The sequence below is a fragment of the Anomaloglossus baeobatrachus genome, chromosome 4 (genome assembly GCF_048569485.1).
Source record: "Anomaloglossus baeobatrachus isolate aAnoBae1 chromosome 4, aAnoBae1.hap1, whole genome shotgun sequence".
Lineage (NCBI taxonomy): Eukaryota > Metazoa > Chordata > Amphibia > Anura > Aromobatidae > Anomaloglossus > Anomaloglossus baeobatrachus.
Window position 1 is genome coordinate 219,214,483 of NC_134356.1, and position 21,449 is coordinate 219,235,931.

The window sequence follows — 21,449 nt, forward strand, 5'->3', positions numbered from 1 at the left end:
CGTGGTATCATTGTATAAAATGTGGTGTAAAGAACTGCAAGGAAAACCGCAAGGCAAAAAATAACATGAAAAAACTAATGGGTCCACACTGTCCATGGTGTATGACTCCTGGGTCTGTGCAGCCCATGGTTGCTGATGCAGGACTGCCCTGCACTGTATATAGGGATAACACCAATGTCGCTGTATGTGGCATCCGTGGGATATTAAACCCGTTATGCGCCCATAGATTTGCATGGACCCTATATCTGTGGACAGGATACCCTTGGGGCTCTATGGATAGACAGAGACTGACTAATATGCGACACACGAATGGTGATGACGTCAGGCTTTGTCCTGAACACGTGACCAAATAGCAAGATAGGATGTCACTGGCTCTGATCTGATTGGACAGTTTGGAATGTCCTGCTTTATGATTGGCTGACTCTTGCAAAGCGCACTCTAAGTGGCTGGAAGCCGCAGCGCCTTGCTTTGAAAGTGTATAGTAACAGTTGGACGGCGGCGAGTGCGGAGGTAGCAAGACCTGTGCATCTACCTGCTGGTAAGTGCGGGCACCGGGGCACAACGCCACATGGGCACGGTGCTGACGCTTCCTTCCCACTGTGGAGCTATTGTTCTTTGGCGTGATGGCCACACTCTGGGACATACTGTTGTGAGTCTGCCTCATTTTGTCATGTGACCTGCATGCTGCCCCAGTTTGCTGCAAGTTTGCTCCATGTGTGCGGCCTTTGGTGAGTACAGGACGTCTATGTTCACATGCTGCGGTTTTCTTGTGATGTCAGAAATCTCATGCACAGTATTGCTGTTTTTCGGATGAAGAAGACTACTGCGTTTTTTAAAAGTGTTATGTTCATTCTTTCAGTGAAAAAAGTGTGCAAAAGTGCAACCACTGAGTTTTGCCGCTTTTAAACTTACTATTAAACATGCACTGTAGACCAATGACAACAGTAATGCAGCAAAACCGGCTTTATTACTGCTGAGCGCAGCCAAAAAGCTGCAGGAAAAACCGCAGTGTGTGAACATAGCCTAATATTGAAGCCATGGGCATTACCAAGTAGGTTTATGGTATGTTGGAGCCAGGAATCCCATAAATGTGTTCTATGGTGGCTGATCACCGGCACCTTCCCCTTTGCCTTATGCTGGCTGCAGTTGTTTCTAATGGTGACATACGTGTGTTCTCATAGACTGCAGTGACCCATTGTGGTTAAATAAAAAAAATCTTAATTTTTATATAGCGCTAACATATTCCGCAGCGCTTTACATACATCAGGAACACTGTCCCCATTGGGGCTCACAATCTAAATTCCCTATCTGTATGTCTTTGGAGTGTGGGAGGAAACCCACGCAAGCATGGGAAGAACATACAAACTCCTCTCAGATGTTGTCCTTGGTGGGATTCCAACCCAGGACCCCAGCGCTGCAAGACTGCAGTGCTAACCACTGAGCCACCGTGTTGCACCGGTTGGCTGTTATGGCAGCAGCTATGGACTAGTCATGGGCCAGGTTTACACTAAATATATACTCTACATGACAGAATATTCCCCTGATTGCTCATTAAAACAGGCTGCATACAGTCATCAGTACATGTGAATCATAATCCCCCCCCCCCCCCCCGCCATCTCCCTGATGCTCCTTGTTGGTCTTCAGTTTACATTGGCTGCCCTTATACTACATGTGACCTCTCCAATTGATTACTTCTTGGATAACCTCTTCGCAATCTTGAGTGTTTGCCCCTGTTAAAATACCAACACCTCTCTCCAGTACCGTTTCAGCAGTCTGCTCGCTCTTCAGGGACCACGTGATGCGGTTACGTTACAGGAGCCCTGCGACCGATTGACGCCAGCTCCACTCATCTTATCTTCAGACAAACTGAACATCGAGAAGCAGTCAGAGCTGCGGCCGGCTGCTCACTTCTTATTGATGTCAGATTTGGTTGTGTCGCACCCCAGGGCCATGGGGTACTTGTTCCCGGGCCTGGTTTCACTGGGAAGTGTCATGGGTGTAATGGCCGGTGCCCGGTTCCGTGACCCGGGGGGGGGGGGGAGGGGCGCTTTTAAAAGGATTATTTACAGGATTTATTAATAGAGTTTTTGTCGTGACGCCACTTGCGGGTTGCGGCTATATAGTTGGAGCTGCCACAGCACAGGCTCACTGCTGGGGCTGATGTTAATGGCAGCCTGGATGTTGTGGCCCTCCGCAAGTAGGGCCAGGCCCCAGGGGATAGATGATGATGGTGGTTGTTGTTTATGTTAGTTAGTAATACTGGGTCACGGAAAGAAGGTAGACCACAGAAGGGATTGCAGTGTAACTGGTTCTTTACTCGCTGAGATGTTGCTGGCAACCCGATGGAGGCCCTTAGTTCCAGTGCCAGTGTGGTGACCTGGTGGCTTCTTTCCCCTGCACCTGTTTCTGGTTGGTGGGTCCACGTGGCTTGGAGCGTCTGGGGGGTCCCCTCCTGGTTGTCTTTCAGTCTTAGTCCATACAGCAGGTAACTTGAACCCTGTTGGGTCAGATCTCTGTTCTCTTTCCCACATTCTCCCGTCGTTACTGTGCCCCAGACTTTACGGTCAGTGAGGTCCTGGATGGTCCCCTCACTGTGCAGATATTTATCAGGTCTGCCTGAAGTGTTTTCCTAACCTAGGGTTCTGCACCCCGTCGGTGCTATGGTTCCGAAGTACTCCGCTGTACTAAATAACAAAAATATTTTTTCTCCATAACAAATATTTATTAAATATAAAACCAACAAGTGGTAATCACACTATGGTAAGACAAATGCAAATATTGAATACCAACTTGTCCCAGTAAATGGGTTGGATATCAATTTCTTGGCCCCGAATGTCAGGGACAAGGTAAGATAGAACAAAATATAACAAATTGATACAATTCAAAAAAGAGGCACTGTAACGTATACAAGGAAAAGGACAATCATATATCCCAGAGCAGAACTTGCTGACTGGAAGATAAATCCAATGCAGTACAATTTATACAGAGTATAGAGCTGTATAAACAGGTATAATAAATATACAGTCCATTGTTCGTCCGAAGATCATATATTACAGATGTCACGTATCCAGGTTATTCCGTTTGTAAACAGTAGGCTAAGTTCACATTTCCGTTGCTTGATGCATGTGAGTGATGCGCTGTACAACGGATGACGAACAGAATTCTTTGTCTGACTCCGTTGTGTGCGGGGGGCAGAGCGCGAGGGGGCGGAGTTCGGGGTGGGTGGAGCCGAGCGAGGCCTTGGCACTGAGGACGTCAGTGCCGCGGGGACTGCAGGGCTGGGGATGTGTGTGTGTGTGTGTGTGTATACATGCTGAGTGCAGGAGGGGGCAGAGCCGAGTGGGGAAGTGTCGGGCTCCCTGCACAGCCAGGGTAAATTTTGGGTATAAGCAAAGCACTTTTTGCTTGGTTACCCGATATTTATCTTGGATACCAGCGTACACCGCTTAGCGCGGGCTCCCTACACACGTAACCACTGTAAATATCGGGTAAGTAAGCAAACCGCATTGCTTGGGTACCCGATGTGTATCCTGGTTATGTGTGCAGGGAGCCAGAGAGCGCATGCGCAGCGAAATCCTACGGATCGCGCTGCTCAAAAAAGTTACATGATGCGTTGCTCCCGCCCGGCGGTTAGTTAAAAAAACGACTGACCACGACGCAGCGGATGCAACGCAGCATCATCAGTAGCAATCCGTCACTAATAGAAGTCTATGGGGAAAAACTGGATTCCTGCAAAATATTTTGCAGGATACTGTAATTCCTGAAGGCGACGGATTGTGACTGATGCAAAACAACGGAAGTATGAACCTAGCCGTAGCCATCTAAGATGAATGAGGTATGTCTCCGCTGTACTCCTTCGGTAACCACACGCCTGAGCCTGACAGGTCACTGCTACACTCCCACGTCAGTACCGTTACGTCTGTCTCCTTTCACCTCCTCTTACTGACTGTCTGGCCCCTCCTCCCTAGTTGTCGTCTAGTGGACTGGATCGGTTCCACCTCCAAGTGGCAATCCATTGGGTCCAACCCTAGCCTGTCAACAGTTTTGGGGGTGAAGAAAACAGGGATTACAATGTGTTTTGGTGTTACCAGCACTGGTCTTCTGGGTCCCTGGAGGCAGGCTCTGCATCTCTACCAGGATGCAGTTCTCTATAGCTCCTGATGGCTCAGGGGCGCTACAGTTGTATCCCGTAAAGATTCCTAAAAGCTTAACCAGCACCGCTGTTTCATTGAAAGTGAACGGTGCCCCTGACGTTACAGCCCACCACACTTGCCATGATGCCTCCATGATGCGCTTGACTAATCCTGTGTGTGTGGGAATGTAGTGACCAGCTCCTGATAACTTTTAACTTATTAAAAAAAAAATATAATATATATATATATATATATATATATATATATAAATTAGTTATATTTAATATAATTATAGCGGTTTTATACGATTTATTGCTATAATTCCAATAAATGAATATTTTTCATTTAATTTAATTGTCGAACTATGTGTGTGTGTAAAGGGACATATTATTCCATTATTTTGATGTCCTAAACGCATGCGTTCATGTAGTCCAAACGCATGTTTTCTGCAGGTAAAACGCTGGAATTTTGAGGTTTCTTGCTTTTTGCAACTTCTCATTGAATTCAATGTTAGCAAAACACAGCCCAAATGACAAAAACAATTACATGCTGCTTCTTTGAAAGCATGGTTTTTGCCCAAAATTCTGCAAATTAAACGCAGCGTTTTGAACTGCAAAGTGCGCACAAGAAATCCTCTTTTCCTATAGACTTTGCAGGAAAATCAAAACACATGCATTTTGGCATGAAAACGCTGCAGTTCAAAACGCTGCAGAAAAGCAGGTGAAACGCAAAGTGCGGACACAGCCTTAGCCGGACTTTACACGTTGCGACATCGCTAGTGTCATGGGCGGCGGGGCGCTGCGCTCGCTAACGCTCAGGTCCGGCGCTGCTGCGGCTGCTCGGTGGCTCGAGCGGTGGGCCGGATCAGGGGACTCAAGCGGCGCTCCTCGCCCGTGAGTGAAAAAGGGGTTGGGTGGTTTTGGGGATTTAGTCCGTCACGCCACCCACTGGTTGTGGTGAAGATGAGCACCACCGCTGCTGATGACGGGGATCCCGGGAGTGATGGTAGGGAGCAGCTGGGATGTTGTTTTTCCCCTCCGTGGGTAGGGGTCGGTGGTCCCGGGGCCCGGTAACGTGACGGGGAGGCTGGGTTGGTGGGTTGCAGGGACAGCGCGACGCAGTGTCGGATGGCACGGGTGTACTCACTCAGCAAGAGATGCACAAAGTCTCCGGTAAACCAAACTGCTGGATGGACTGGTCCCGCAGCCGGCTGCAGTGTCTCTCCCCGGACAGGTGATGGCGGCTGTCTTTCCCTGCACCTTTGTGTATTGTCTTGACAACGATGGGTCCCCAACGGTAGTCCGCTCCCCGGTGTATGGATGCCGGAGGGGCCCGTTTGCCCGCAGGCGCTGGCCCTTGGGTCTCTAGCCTTTGGCGGTAGCTGTATACCCTCACGGTGCGGACGGTTGCCTTCTAACTGGTCTTTGGTTGTTAGGAAACCCCTGGGGTTCCTGTCACACTCGGATTTGACTGTTGACGGCGACTCCAAGCCTAGTCGGGGTCCGATGGCCCTGCCTGTGTGTGCTGGTTTCACTTCGCTCCCCGGTCGGTATCGGCGGGCCACCGCCCGACCCCGGTCCTACAGTTTCGCGTCGATCCACCACTGTCTGCCAACCTTGTTGTCAGTGCCTGGGCCACAAACCCAGACACTCTCCACTTCTTCTCACTTCAACCTCCTGAACTTCACTTCCAACTCTCACTGACTGCTTTTCCCGCCTCCAGGCCTGTGAACTCCTCGGTGGGCGGGGCCAACCGCTTGGCTCCGCCCCACCTGGTGTGGACATCAGACCCTGGAGGGAGGCAACAAGGATTTTATGTTTGGCTAATGTTACTGTCTAGTGGGGGTGGGGGTGTGTGTGTGTGTGTGTTACCTGTGACGACCTGGCTAGTCCAGGGCGTCACACTAGCAATTGCTGGCGATGTCGAGCTTGATAGCACCCGTCCCCGTTGTACATGCGATATGTGGTGATTGCTGCGAACATTATCGCTACGGCAGCATCACACACACATACCTGGTCTAGGGCCGTCGCTGTGACCGCCGAACAATCCCTCCTTCAAGGGGGAGGTGCGTTCGGCGTCAATAAGCGGCCGGCCAATAGAAACGGAGGGGCGGAGATGAGTGGGACATAACATCCCGCCCACCTCCTTCCTTCCGTATTGGCGGTGGACGCAGGTAAGGAGATGTTCGTCGTGCCTGCGGCTTCACACACAGCGATGCGTGGTGCTGCAGGAACGACAAACAGCATCGTACCTGCAGCAGTGATATTATGAAAAGGAGCGACGTGTCACCGATCAACGGTTTTTTACGTTTTTGCGATTGTTGATCGTCGCTCATTGGTGTCACACGCTGCGATGTCGGTAACTGCGCCGGATGTGCGTCACTAACAACGTGACCCCGACGATATATCGTTACCGATGTGGCAACGTGTAAAGCCCGCCTAAGTGTCAGACATGGTTGTAGATTCTATTTGGGGATGACAAGATCTGGCACAAATAAATTCTCTAGGGCCAATCAGCATAGCTGCTCCAATGGTAAGATTGATTGCTGCCCTGTAAGATCAGGAAATATAACTTCACTGTTAATGTACAGCTCGCTGTTATGTATATGAGCCCTAAAAAGTCCATCTTTAGGATTTACTTCTAGATTTTCAAATAAAAAAAACTAAACGTACAACTAATTTTGCTGGTTTGGGGTTCTTAAAGGGAATCTGTCAGCAGCTTTTTTTTCTATGTCACTTATCAGGCTGCGTGTTGTTGGGTACTTGTAATGAAGGTTTTATCACCAGGACTATATAATTTCCTGGACTATATGGCATGTGCTTGCTAGTTAGACCACGCCCCCTTTTGTGATAAACAGTTCACTGTCAATGTACAGTGTATACAGAGATGAGCTCATCTAAGTGCATACCACGGCCCCCCGAAGAACACTACGAAACGTGCGCGTCGGGCCACGTTTTTCTCGGGTTCCACGCAACTACTATGGGTGAGTGTAGGACGGGGTTTGTATAACAACATTATGACATTTCTTATCTACCTGTCCGCTTTAAACTGATACTTTGTTCCATGACCCGTTTCTATGATGTAATTTGTCCTTCATACATAAGTGCAGCCCTGCACTTTAGGACATATGCCAACATAATTATCATTGGATTTACTATGTTTTATGTGCTGCATTGTTGGGGCAATTTTTGATTTATATTGGAAAAAAATTTCTTCAGGTCATGGCAATATTTATTCTGACATTACTCCCCATATGGGAGGTGGACCCATGTGTTTAACATCAGTGACACCTTAATGAGCCTGATCACTTTTCTATGTAACTCTTTTTGATTCTGTATTTTGTCACTTTTTTTGCTATTGATCTTTCTAATAAAATATCTGTTATATTTTTGCAAAAAAAGCTGTGTTGATGCAACTATTTATTGGTCCTATTGTGACCATGACTTCTGTTCCCTTGGTTCTCTTTGTATCTACCCAGTAAACTAAGTGATACATCACTAGAATCAGGGTCTCTTCCTGCATTAATAAGAGGCGATGCTCTCAGACAAGGTATTTTTTTTTTTATTTTACTCACTTATATATTAATTCCACAGCACAGTGATCATCACTGTCCCCATCGGGGCTCACAATCTAAATTCAGTTTGAGTGAGGAAGGAAACCGAAAAGCCTGGAGGAAACACACTCAAACGTGGAGATCATACATCCTTGGTGGGATTTGAACCCAGGACCCCCGAGCTGCAATACTGCAGTGCTAACCACTGAGCCACCTAGGTGGCAATAACCTGATGATTTCCTTTAATTATCCTGGAAAAATGCTCAAGTTCCCCGTTGACTTCCATTAAACTCGGGTACTCATGTCGTGCCCATCTGAGCATCCAACTGATCGTTACAAGTCCTGATCACCCGCACATGGTAGTGCTCGCTCATCACTGGTGGCCATCTTTTGCAGACTCAGAAGGTGGCCAGTTTTCCAAACAAGGATTTGCCCCTTTTATATCCCTGCAGGAGGCAAAGCTTTCTCTGCTTGTAACACTGAAAAACCCACTGAGCTGCCCCTCTTTAGAAGCACGCTGCTCCCCAGCAAGCAAGAGGCTTGCATGAAGATAAAAATTAAGGGAAAACCTCTGTAATTGAAGTATAAAAGGAACCTATACGCATTAGACCAAACTCGGGTACACCTCCATTCTGATGTCTGTGGAATGCAGCCTGACCCGAAGTTCGTAAATTTCTATATACCTAATGGGCTGTCGGGTTCTGGTCAGGAGACCCGCAACCAGTTCATGCGTCTGGGTCCATACTTCATTTTCATGGTGAATCCTGCTTTAAGCTAAGTGTCCATATTGCTTTTTTTATGTGCACATACATAAGTTTTGGCAGGAAAAACACTTTTTTTTTTTTTTATTCCGCTTGCATGTTTTTGTCATATGCGTTTTCCATGTTTCTCTTTGTGCGGGGGTTCAGGCGCCGTACACCCGCGATTGCTGCCTTGTCTCCGGCGGATGTTACAGCCGAGACTTGGCTCTCACTGCTCGGAGTGGTGCCTGCGCCGCTCCTAGCAGTTTAACCCCCTGAATGCTGTGATCAGTGCAATCGTAGCATTCAGAAGGCAGGGAGAGGAATCGCTTACCTCTCCCTGGTGATTGGGTTCCTGGAATGCGATCATACTATAGGGACCCAATCTCTGCCATAGGAACCCTGGGTTGTAACCATGACTACCCCGAGTTACTGAGCTACGGAGAGCCTCACACACCATGCTGTATGCATAGTGTGAGGCAAAGTGCTGCTCTATAATCCACTGTAGTGATAAAGCTTCAGGGGATTATAGAAACGCAGGAACAATTGACATGTTGCCTCTTATTTCAGCAACAAAATCTGCAAGAATAAAAAAAAAAGCAGAGTGTGCACAGCAAGTCATGATTCTGTACCGCCCTGAGAGGGGCTCGGCCGCCCCGCTGCTCGGGCCGAGCCGTCGAGGTCCGGGCTCGGGTTGTCGGTGGCACGAGCGCCTCCGGACCGGGGGCCACGTCGCTCTGTTAAGGGGAGGCAGTGGGGTGGTGGTGTGGGACGAGGTTCGCAGCCGGGGGCCGCGTTGTCGTCGTACGGGTCATGACGCCACCCACGGGTCGTGGTGAAAGGATGCACCATCGCTTCGGCTGGCGTGAAGGGGGCTCCTGGGATCGGTGTTGAAGGCGCAGCCTGGATGTCAGCCCCTCCGTTGGTAGGGGCGGTGTGTCCCGGGGCCCGGTGGGACGGGCGGTGATTATGTCGGGGTGCAGGGTGCCGTACTGCGGTGCGGTGTTGTGCCCGGATGGCACTGGTGTACTCACTATTAATCCACACTCAGTCACTGGTAAACCAAAGTTCGGGTATGGTCGGGTTTTGCAGCTGGCTGCTTGTGTCCCTTGTGAGGTTGATGGTGGCCCCTTTCCCTTGCACCTCTTGTTTGACTGTTGGCTCCCCTGCCTGGACAGTGGTAGCCCGCTCCCCGGCGTTTTAGCTGCCGGAGGAGCCCTCTGTTGCCCGCAGGCGCTGGCCCGTCGGATTTTTGGCCCTTGGCGGGGGCTCTCACCCGGTATCTGTGGGCTTTTGCCTTCTTTCGGGACTTTGTGTGAGGATGAACCCGTGAGGTCCAGCCAGCAATCAGTTAATTTGCCTACACTCAGTGGCTTCTAAGCTAGGATAGGGTCTGAGTACCTGGTTTCTGGTGCTCCGGTAAATGGTTGACTCCCCGGTTCAGGGCCGGCGGGCTCCAAGCCTGGCCCGGTCCCTACGGTTCCGCCGGTCGTACACCGGTACTCCTGCAGGCGGCCACCACCGTCTGCCTGTCTGACGTTACGGGGATCCCAGGCTCCTACCCGGGTCCCTGACAGCTCTCACACCTCCTGTCTCTGTCACCCTACAACTCCTTCTGTTTGTATTTCCTGCCTCAGGACAGTTGTCTCCTCGGTGGGCGTGCCTTTCCGCCTGACTCCGCCCACCTGGTGTGCCCTTCTGGCCCTGAGGGAGGCATCAGGTCTCCCTTTCGGGTGACGGGTATGTCCTCACAAGGGATTGGGGGGGTTGTGTGTAATGTGGTAGGTGTTGTTACCTGTGACCCCTGGGGTCCAGGGCGTCATAATTCTCATAGACTTTGCTGGGAGGATTTTTCCTTGCTTTTATTGATGAAAAGAAGCAGGAAAACACATTAAAAACCACCACGTGGGCACATAGCCATAGTCTGTAGTTTTTGGCAGGTGCCGGTGTTCTGGTGCGAAATGGAGAATAAACTGCTGCTAGACAAAGAATAAGATGTTATACTTCAAGATCCTTCATTTAACTCTTCCCATGTTTAACATTGAAAGTATAGCCATGCCAGAAAAACTCGGATGCCACATTAATAGCACACTGACACCGGTTTTTCATAAGCGCACGTGTGAAGGGGCCTAATCTCCATCCTTGGCTTCTAGATATCTACAAGTGTAGCCGACAGTTTAGCTTTGTTACATAGTCTGCTGTCCGTTTCCAATTCCTAGCCGCTGGCAACTTTTTAGACGCCGCCACGTTATTTCCATTATGTGAGGATTGGTTATTTTAAAACCCTGACTAACATGTTGGGTATGGAAGGAAGGTGTGACTCCAGGAGCTGCTCCGCTCAAACATGACACCCTGTTGGTATTAAAGTCGATTTGCCTAAGGCTAAGTTCACACATCCTGTGTTTTGCATCAGTCACAATCCGTAGCCTTGAGGAATTACGGTAACCTGCAAAATATTTTGCAGGAATCCTGTATTTCCCCATAGACTTCTATTAGTGACGGATTGCGACTGATGACCCTGCGTTGCATCCGCTGCGTCGCGGTCCGTCGTTTTTGACTGACCGCCGAGCGGGGAGCAACGCAGAATGTAACGTTTTTCGGGCCGTCAAAATTAACGCGCCGCGCAGGAATCCGTCGCCATCCGTCAAGCTTGTAATGCATGTCTATGGTGCTGGATTCCGTCGTAATCCGTCTTACAACGGAATCCAGCGCAGGATTCCGTCATGCTCTACTGAGCATGCCCAGCATGCTTGGCACGCCCACTGGGCTGTCCCAAACACAGACGGATCATGACTGATCCGTCAAAAAACGGACGCACAGCGGATGTAACGGACGCAACTGATCCGTTTTTTCACAGGATTCCTGTGAAAGGAATCCTGTGAAAAACACATCAGTTGCATCAGTTGACATCTTGAAAATGACTGATCCGTTGCTGACGGACCTGACGGATTGAAAACACAGGATGTGTGAACTTAGCCTTAGGAAATGTGTGTATCACTAGTCTGTGCGCTGAATGCGGACGTACTTTATGTGAACTAGCACATAAGGCGGGGTAATAGTAGACTGTGGCAAAGGGTCTTTTCTTCAGCGCTCTATTGGGAGACCCAGACGATTGGGTGTATAGCACTGCCTCCGGAGGCCACACAAAGCAATTACACTAAAAAGTGTAAGGCCCCTCCCCTTCTGGCTATACACCCCCAGTGGGATCACTGGCTCACCAGTTTTCTGCTTTGCGCGAAGGAGGTCAGACATCCACGCATAGCTCCACTGTTTGTAGTCAGCAGTAGCTGCTGGCTATATCGGATGGAAGAAAAGAGGGCCCATATGGGGCCCCCAGCATGCTCCCTTCTCACCCGCGGTGGTGCTTGTAAGGTTGAGGTACCTATTGCTGGTACAGAGGCTGGAGCCCACATGCTGTTTTCCTTCCACATCCCCTTAGGGCTCTGTGGAAGTGGGATCTTACCGGCCTCCAAGCCCTGAGGCCGGGCTCCATCCACAGACCCAGAGAACCTGCTGGATTTGGAGCGGGAGTGCCGTTCAGGGACAAGGCCCTGCAACTTTCAGGTACTCTGTGTCCCCGGCAGGCACGGACACTCTCAAGGCTTGCTGAGCGTTATAGTGCGCCGGGGACAGTAGCGCTGTGCGCTGGGGTTAGGTCACTGCAGCTTTGCTGAGTGACGTTACATGTTGGGAACTACTGCGCCGACCGCTGCTGGAGCGGCGGCGCAGCTGCGACTTGTGGTGCGCCGGGGACTTTACGCCGACCGCGCTTTTACGGCGGCGGCGCTTCTAACTTTAGCCCCCGGCTTCTGCGGCCTAGCGCCGCTTCGTTCCCGCCCCCACCCTGTCAATCAGGGTAGGGGAGAGACGCTGCTCAATTGGCAGCGCCGAGGGCTGGAGCTTTATTTACATGCTCCAGCCCTCTCACTAGGCACAGTGGGAAGCAGGCTTCCCGCTCTTCGTCTGTATACGCCCAGGGCCCGCCCCCCTCCACAAGGACGCCGGCAGCCATTACACATGCGGTCTGGCTGGGGAAAGGCAGCAGGCTCTGGGAGACCCAGACTAAAGGGATTTCGGCGACCACACACCCGCTCCTAAGCGGGCGGTAAGCTGCACTTTAGTGCTGGCCCCACTTGTGCCTCAGTGTTATATTAGTGTACTTTTTTCTTAGTACCATATATATATATAGTTGCACTGTAAGGTCGCTTCTTGGCTGGACACCCTGTACTGCTCTGAGGAGGCAGCAACATGTCATCCGCAAAACGCAAGGGTGCCAAGGCACAGGCTGTGTACACTGTTTGTACTGCATGTGGGGCTGATCTACCGGCAGGCTCCAAAGACTCACATTGTATGCAATGTTCAGTCCCAGTGGCACTCCGTCAGCCAGAGCCTAATGTGGTGGTAGCCCAGGCAGAGACGCCCGTGAACCCTGCCCCGGTGACGGGGACAGACTTTGCAGTTTTTGCTGACAAAATGTCTGTGACTATGTTAAAAATCCTGGAGACCTTGCAGTCCAGGCCAGTTACTCAGACCATGGACACTGCTGTGTCTATGCTCTCCGGTCCCCCTCAGTTGGAACTAATCCGTACTTCAAGGGGGTCTCAAGCATCACAAGCTGAAGTCTCTGACTCAGATGACAGTCCCAGGCAGCCTAAGCGAGCTCGCTGGGAAAGACCCTCCACGTCCTCACACTGCTCAGGGTCTCAGCGAGAAGAGTCTCTCTGTGATGAGACTGAGGACGGTGATCAGGAATCTAATCCTGAGGCTCCTTTCAATCTGGATGCCCCTGATGGTGACGCCATGGTTAATGACCTTATATCGGCGATTAATAGACTGTTGGATATTTCTCCCCCAGCCCCTTCTGAAGAGGAGGCAGCGGCACAGCAGGAGAAGTTCCATTTCCTGTATCCCAAGCGTAAATTAAGTGCTTTTTTGGACCACTCTGACTTCAGAGAATCGATCCAGAAACACGACGCTCATCCAGATAAGCGTTTCTCTAAACGTTCTAAGGATACCCGTTACCCTTTTCCTGCTGAGGTGACCAAACGCTGGACCCAGTGTCCAAAGGTGGATCCCCCAATTTCCAAGCTTGCGGCTAGATCCATAGTCGCAGTAGAGGATGGCGCTTCACTTAAAGATGCCAACGACAGACAGATGGACCTTTGGTTGAAATCTGTCTATGAAGCTATCGGCGCGTCGTTTGCTCCAGCATTCGCGGCCGTGTGGGCACTCCAAGCTATTTCAGCTGGTTTAGCACAGGTGGATGCTATCATACATCCAGCAGTGACGCAGGTGGCGTCCCTAACTTCGCAAATGTCTGCGTTTGCGACCTATGCTATCAATGCTGTCCTAGAATCTACGAGCCGTACCGCTATGGCGTCCGCCAATTCTGTGGTTTTGCGCAGAGCCTTGTGGTTAAAGGACTGGAAAGCAGATGCTGGTTCCAAAAAATGCTTAACCAGCCTGCCATTATCCAGAGACAGACTGTTTGGTGAGCCATTGGCTGAAATCATAAAACAGTCCAAGGGTAAGGACTCTTCCTTACCACAGCCCAGAACAAGTAAACCTCAACAGAAAAAGTGGCAGTCGAGGTTTCGGTCCTTTCGAGGCTCGGGCAAGGCCCAATTCTCCTCGTCCAAAAGGACTCAGAAAGAACAAGGGAGCTCAGATTCCTGGCGGGCTCACTCACGCCCCAGGAAAGCAAATGGAGGAACCGCTTCCAAAGCGGCTACCTCATGACTTTCGGCCTCCTCCCTCCGCATCCTCGGTCGGTGGCAGGCTCTCCCGCTTTTGCGACATTTGGCTGTCACAGGTCAAGGACCGGTGGGTAACAGACATTTTGTCTCGCGGGTACAGAATCGAGTTCAGTTCTCGACCTCCACTTCGGTTCTTCAGAACCTCCCCACACCCCAACCGAGCAGATGCCCTGCTGCAGGCGGTGGACTCTCTAAGAGCAGAAGGAGTCGTGATCCCTGTCCCCCCTCAGGAACGAGGGCGAGGATTTTACTCCAATCTCTTTTGTGGTTCCAAAAAAGGACGGCTCCTTCCGTCCTGTTCTGGACCTAAAACTGCTCAACAAGCATGTGAACGCCAGGCGGTTCCGGATGGAATCCCTCCGCTCAGTCATTGCCTCAATGTCTCAAGGAGATTTCATAGCATCAATAGACATCAAAGATGCTTATCTCCACGTGCCGATTGCTACAGAGCACCAACGCTTTCTACGCTTCGTGATAGGAGACGACCATCTTCAGTTCGTAGCTCTGCCATTTGGTCTGGCGACAGCCCCTCGGGTGTTCACCAAGATCATGGCGGCAGTGGTAGCAGTCTTGCACTCTAACGGACACTCTGTGATCCCTTACTTGGACGATCTACTGGTCAAGGCACCCTCTCAAGAGGCATGCCAACTCAGCCTGAATGTTGCACTGGAGACTCTCCAGGCGTTCGGGTGGATCATCAACTTCCCAAAGTCAAATCTGTCACCGACCCAATCACTAACGTATCTTGGCATGGAGTTTCATACTCTCTCAGCGATAGTGAAGCTTCCGCTGGACAAGCAGCGGTCTCTACAGACTGGGGTGCAGGCTCTCCTTCAAAGTCAGTCGCACTCCTTAAGACGCCTCATGCACTTCCTCGGGAAGATGGTGGCGGCAATAGAGGCGGTTCCGTTTGCGCAGTTTCATCTGCGTCCACTTCAATGGGACATTCTCCGCCAATGGGACGGGAAGTCAACATCCCTAGACAGGAAAGTCTCCCTTTCCCAGACGGCCAAGGACTCTCTGCAGTGGTGGCTTCTTCCCACCTCATTATCACAGGGAAGATCCTTCCTACCACCGTCTTGGGCGGTGGTCACGACGGACGCGAGTCTGTCAGGGTGGGGAGCAGTTTTTCTCCACCACAGGGCTCAGGGTACGTGGACTCAGCAGGAGTCCACCCTTCAGATCAATGTTCTGGAAATCAGAGCAGTGTATCTTGCCCTACTAGCCTTCCAGCAGTGGCTGGAGGGAAAGCAGATCCGAATTCAGTCGGACAACTCCACAGCGGTGGCATACATCAACCACCAAGGGGGGACACGCAGTCGGCAAGCCTTCCAGGAAGTCCGGCGGATTCTGATGTGGGTGGAAGCCACAGCCTCCACCATATCCGCAGTTCACATCCCCGGCGTAGAAAACTGGGAAGCAGACTTCCTCAGTCGCCAGGGCATGGACGCAGGGGAATGGTCCCTTCACCCAGACGTGTTTCAGGAAATCTGTCGCCGCTGGGGGGTGCCGGACGTCGACCTAATGGCGTCACGGCACAACAACAAGGTTCCAACCTTCATGGCACGGTCTCGCGATCAAAGAGCGCTGGCGGCAGACGCCCTAGTGCAAGATTGGTCGCAGTTCCGGCTCCCTTATGTGTTTCCACCTCTGGCACTCTTGCCCAGAGTGCTACGCAAGATCAGATCCGATTGCAGCCGCGTCATACTTGTCGCCCCAGACTGGCCGAGGAGGGCGTGGTATCCGGATCTGTGGCAGCTCACGGTCGGCCAACCGTGGGCACTACCAGACCGACCAGACTTACTGTCCCAAGGGCCGTTTTTCCATCGGAATTCTGCGGCCCTGAACCTGACTGTGTGGCCATTGAGTCCTGGATCCTAGCGTCTTCAGGATTGTCCCAAGGGGTCGTTGCCACCATGAGACAGGCTAGGAAGCCCACGTCCGCTAAGATCTACCACAGAACGTGGAGGATATTCTTATCCTGGTCCTCTGCTCAGGGAGTGTCTCCCTGGCCATTTGCATTGCCTACCTTTCTTTCTTTCCTGCAATCTGGGTTAGAAAAAGGTTTGTCGCTCAGCTCCCTTAAAGGTCAGGTCTCGGCGCTATCCGTCTTTTTTCAGAGGCGTTTGGCACGCCTTCCTAAGGTGCGCACGTTCCTGCAGGGGGTTTGTCATATTGTACCCCCGTACAAGCGGCCGTTAGATCCATGGGATCTGAACAGGGTACTAGTTGCCCTCCAGAAGCCGCCCTTCGAGCCTCTGAGGGAGGTTTCACTTTCTAGACTATCACAGAAAGTGGCTTTTCTGGTAGCGATCACATCTCTTCGGAGAGTGTCTGAGCTGGCAGCACTATCATCCAAGGCTCCCTTCCTGGTCTTCCACCAGGACAAGGTTGTGCTGCGCCCCATTCAGGAGTTTCTCCCGAAGGTGGTATCCTCTTTTCATCTTAATCAGGATATCTCCTTGCCTTCGTTTTGTCCTCATGCAGTTCATCGGTATGAGAAGGATTTACATTTGTTAGATCTGGTGAGAGCACTCAGAATCTACATTTCCCACACGGCGCCCTTGCGCCGTTCGGATGCACTCTTTGTCCTTGTCGCTGGTCAGCGCAAAGGGTCGCAGGCTTCTAAGGCCACCCTGGCTCGATGGATCAAAGAACCAATTCTTGAAGCCTACCGTTCTGCTGGGCTTCCGGTTCCTTCAGGGCTGAAGGCCCATTCTACCAGAGCCGTGGGTGCATCCTGGGCATTACGACACCAGGCTACGGCTCAACAGGTGTGCCAGGCAGCTACCTGGTCGAGTCTGCACACTTTCACCAAACATTATCAGGTGCATACCTATGCTTCGGCGGACGCCAGCCTAGGTAGAAGAGTCCTGCAGGCGGCAGTTGCCTCCTCGTAGGGGAGGGCTGTCTTGCAGCTCTAACATGAGGTATTTCTTTACCCACCCAGGGACAGCTTTTGGACGTCCCAATCGTCTGGGTCTCCCAATAGAGCGCTGAAGAAGAAGGGAATTTTGTTACTTACCGTAAATTCCTTTTCTTCTAGCTCTTATTGGGAGACCCAGCACCCGCCCTGTTGTCCTTCGGGATTTTTGGTTTGTTTGCGGGTACACATGTTGTTCATGTTGAACGGTTTTCAGTTCTCCGTTGTTACTCGGAGAGAATTTGTTTAAACCAGTTATTGGCTTTCCTCCTTCTTGCTTTTGCACTAAAACTGGTGAGCCAGTGATCCCACTGGGGGTGTATAGCCAGAAGGGGAGGGGCCTTACACTTTTTAGTGTAATTGCTTTGTGTGGCCTCAGGAGGCAGTGCTATACACCCAATCGTCTGGGTCTCCCAATAAGAGCTAGAAGAAAAGGAATTTACGGTAAGTAACAAAATTCCCTTCTTTTTTTTTTTTTTTTCTTTTTTTCTTCAAATAGTATGCACCCCCTAAGAATTTTTACCTTTTTAGAAATTTAGAAAAACCCCTGCGTTTTTCTGCGTTTTCCGCCCATGCAATGCATTGGAAAAACGCAGCCAAAAACGCACCAAATCGCGGTAAAAACGCATGCGTTTTTTACGTGTTTTTTTGACGCAGGTGCGTTTTTGTGCGTTTTAGCGGCCAAAAACGCAGCGTCAAAAAGACGCAGTGTGCGAACCTAGCCTTAAGCTGCAATCCCCTGCACATGAGGTGAGAGACAAAGCTAATCAGGAGAACTATACTACATTTCTAATTGGAGGGATTTGCTAATATTATTATACCTACTACATATTAGGATTAACCCTATTAAGGGTAAAAATATTAGTTTCATCCCGAAAACATGGGCAATTTTCTTTTTAATGTTCTTGTTGTTCGTGTGCAATCTATCTATAATTTGTTTTTGTTTTTTTTTTCAGCAGCTGTTAATAATTTAGAAGACCAGTTAGTTTCCTATTATAGAATTGTTATGTAGTGCTAATAAAAACAGATGATGCATGGTATGGGAATATATATATATAATTTTTTTTTTTTTTTTGCTCACCCATAGACTTGAATGGGAAAGTCTCATCCAACACACAGTAAAAAAAAGAAACTAGTGCATGATGTGTATTAAATATTATTTTTTTTTTCCCTCTGTTAGTAAAATAAAAATTCACTCATCTGCACTCCCCCCATTGCTTAAGGCTATGTGCGCACGTTGCGTAAAAACATGCAGTTACGCTGCGCTTTGCAGCGCAGCGTAACTGCATGCGTCCTGCGGCCCCTGCACAGTCTATGGAGATTGTGCAGGGGCCGTGCGCACGTGGCGTTTAAGAGCGCAGCGCTTCGGCTACTGCCGAAGCGCTGCGCAAAAAGAAGTGACATGTCACTTCTTTCCTGCGCTTTGCCGGCAGCTCCTGCTCGGTCTATGGCAGGAGCTGCAGGCAGAGCGCATGGAATCGGCGCTCACTACGGACATTTCTGCAGCGATCTAAAGCGCACATGTGCTCTTCAGATCGCTGCAGAAATTTCTGCAGGGCTTGTACGCAACGTGCGCACATAGCCTAATATTGGGCTAAACACAGTCTGTTCTCTTCACAGAAAGCACGCTGACCAAAAATATAGTCGTGTGAAGTTGGCATAAGCTCTTCATAAAGAAATGCCCTGCTCTGTGTATATAGTAGCCTACAATTGGGTGCTGAAAACTTCTTCTGACCTTGAACTGTCTTGTTTCTTTTCTAGGAAAAGACCTGAACAGCCCAGCCATGGCATGTAATGTAATTTCTCCGGGGCTCGGTGTGCTCTCTGATGATGAGGAGACGCCGGTCTTTGAATCTACAGCCGCTGATTATGCGGCGGGTATCCGGAAAGATCTTCTTGGCGATTTCTCCAGCATTTCACCTGGACTAGGACAGACGTCTCTGGTATGAACAAGTGTTTAAGACCTTTGAAAACTTTTATCTGTAACATATCCAGGCATTAGGCCTCATTCAGAAGGCTTTTTTTCATGAATAGAACACGTACACATTATAGTACACGTATGGCGGTTTTGGGATTTGTTTTTTTTTTTTTTTTGTTTTTTTTTGCAGTTTCCACAAAAAAAAAGAAACAAAAATCACATGTAAGGCTGTGTGCGCACTAGGCGTTTTTGCACGTTTTTCGGGTGCGTTTTTGGGCTCCAAAATGCTTGACTTTGCTTCCCCAGCAAAGTCTGAGTTTTCATTTTTGCTGTCCGCACCCAACTTTTTTATTTTTTATTTTTTTTGCTGCGTTTTTGAGCTAAAAAATGGACATGTAAATTCTTCCTGCGTTTTACTGCGTTTTTCACCCATGCAATGTATTGCAAAACGCAGTGACCACAACAAAATGCGGTAAAACGCATGCGTTTTTACGGCCAAACACGCAGTGTCAAACAAAACCCCCGCTGTTTGCGCACATAGCATTAGCATGTCCATTTTTGACCGAAGTCATAGGTTAAAATTGCTCATACAATTTTATGGGCGTATAAAAAAAAAACCCAGAAAACATTAGACTGCACACATTGTAATCTGTGGGCTGGCTAGTGATGAGCTAGCACTAGTGCTCGATTTGAGTATAAAAGCAGCAGCAGCGTCTTAGGGGTTACTAAAGTGGTGAAAGAGGGGGCTTTTTTGTTTTATTTCAAATAAAGGATTTTTTGGGTGATTGTGTTTATTTACTTTCACTTACAGTTTAGTGATGAGGTGGTGTCTTAAAAATGCCTGCCACCACTAAGCTAGGACTTAGTGGCAGCTATGGGCTGCTGCCATTCACTCCTTATTGCCCAGATTGCCCTAATGCAGTGGCAATCGGGATGAGCCAGGAAAAGTCCCGGGACTGTCGCATATATTGGATGCGGCAATTCTTGGCGGCTGCTGGCTGATATTTTTAGGCTTGGGGGGGCTCCCAATAACGTGGGTCTCCCCAGCCTGAGAATACCAGCCCCCAGCTGTGAGACTTTAGGCTGGTTATCAAAATTGGGGGGACTGCACGTTTTTTTTTTTTTTTTTTTTTTTAAATTTACTGTATGATATAGACCCGCCCACCGGCGTCTGTGATTGGCTGTAGTCAGACAGCTGTCACTCAGCGTGGGGGGCGGGTTTGCCTGCAACCAATCCCAGCCACCGGTGAGCAGGGAGGGAGTGAATATGTTATGAGCCTAATGAGCGGCCGACTCTGGAAGATGAAAGAGCTGCTGCGGCAGCAGTGTGACAGCCGATCGGTGAGTATGTAGCGCTTGCTCCTACCCCTTTGTGCCCGATTCTGGTCCCCATAGACTTTATATGGGGTGCAGTATCTGGCCAAATATCAGCCCTCCGAATCGCAGGGACAAAACGCAAAAGAATTGACATGCTGCAGTGATCACAAAGACGCAGCCAAAAAAAAAACTACAGTGTGCGGGCAGCAAAAATGAAATATCATAGACTTTGCTGGGGAAGAAAATTAATGCAGTTTTTAAAACAAAAATGCACCCAAAAAACGCAGTGTGCGCACCTAGCCTAACTATCCATGAACTGCTTCCAGAGGAGAGTGTGTCGAGCATCATGTCTCCGGGTCTCATATAAGACCCGATGTCAGGTGGCCAGCCAATAGCTAACATGGCTACAGCGTTAGTGTATTGCAGGCAATCCCCTCATGTTTATTAGCTGTCTAACAACTACAAAACATGCGGGGCAGGGACTCAAGCATAGTGCTCCAACAGTGGCGAACATGCCTCCAGCTCAGCAGCATTCACGTGTGGATGACTACACTCCGAGTAGCCAGCCCTGTATAATGCTATTTACTAAAGTCCATGCATTAAAAAAGGATTTATAAAGTGCGCTGCACCTATGCTAATTAGAACCTTGACTAGTCAATGGGATGTTGTTTCCCAGACTAGTCTGCCCTCTTCATTTTATCATGTACACCCCCCCCCATAGACTTGAATAAGATGATAAAAATTTAGAAAACACTTACGTATTTTAGTGCCTTTCCAAAGTGAAAATGCATATACCATATTTTTCGGATTATAAAACGCACTTTCTTCAGCGCTCTATTGGGAGACCCAGACGATTGGGGTATAGCTACTGCCCTCCGGAGGCCACACAAAGCACTACACTAAAAAGTGCAAGGCCCCTCCCCTTCTGGCTATACCCCCCCCGTGGTATCACGGGTTCTCCAGTTTTCAAGCTTTGTGCGAAGGAGGTCAGACATCCACGCATGGCTCCACAGATTTTAGTCAGCAGTAGCTGCTGACTATATCGGATGGAAGAAAAGAGGGGCCCATATAGGGCCCCCAGCATGCTCCCTTCTCACCCGTGGATGGTG

General features: G+C 49.8%; 1 protein-coding gene across 3 annotated transcripts in view; it reads left to right on the plus strand.

Annotated features, from left to right (window-relative positions):
• Nucleotides 1-487: 487 nt before the first annotated feature.
• KIF20A (kinesin family member 20A) overlaps nt 488-21,449 on the plus strand; it is a 129,150-nt gene continuing 108,188 nt past the window's right edge. For all 3 annotated transcript variants that reach the window (XM_075344667.1, XM_075344668.1, XM_075344669.1), the window contains exons 1-2: nt 488-538; nt 18,867-19,048. In XM_075344667.1, coding sequence (XP_075200782.1) covers nt 18,890-19,048 — 159 coding nt within the window. In that variant the 5' untranslated portion in view covers nt 488-538; nt 18,867-18,889. The remainder of the gene's footprint in view (nt 539-18,866; nt 19,049-21,449) is intronic.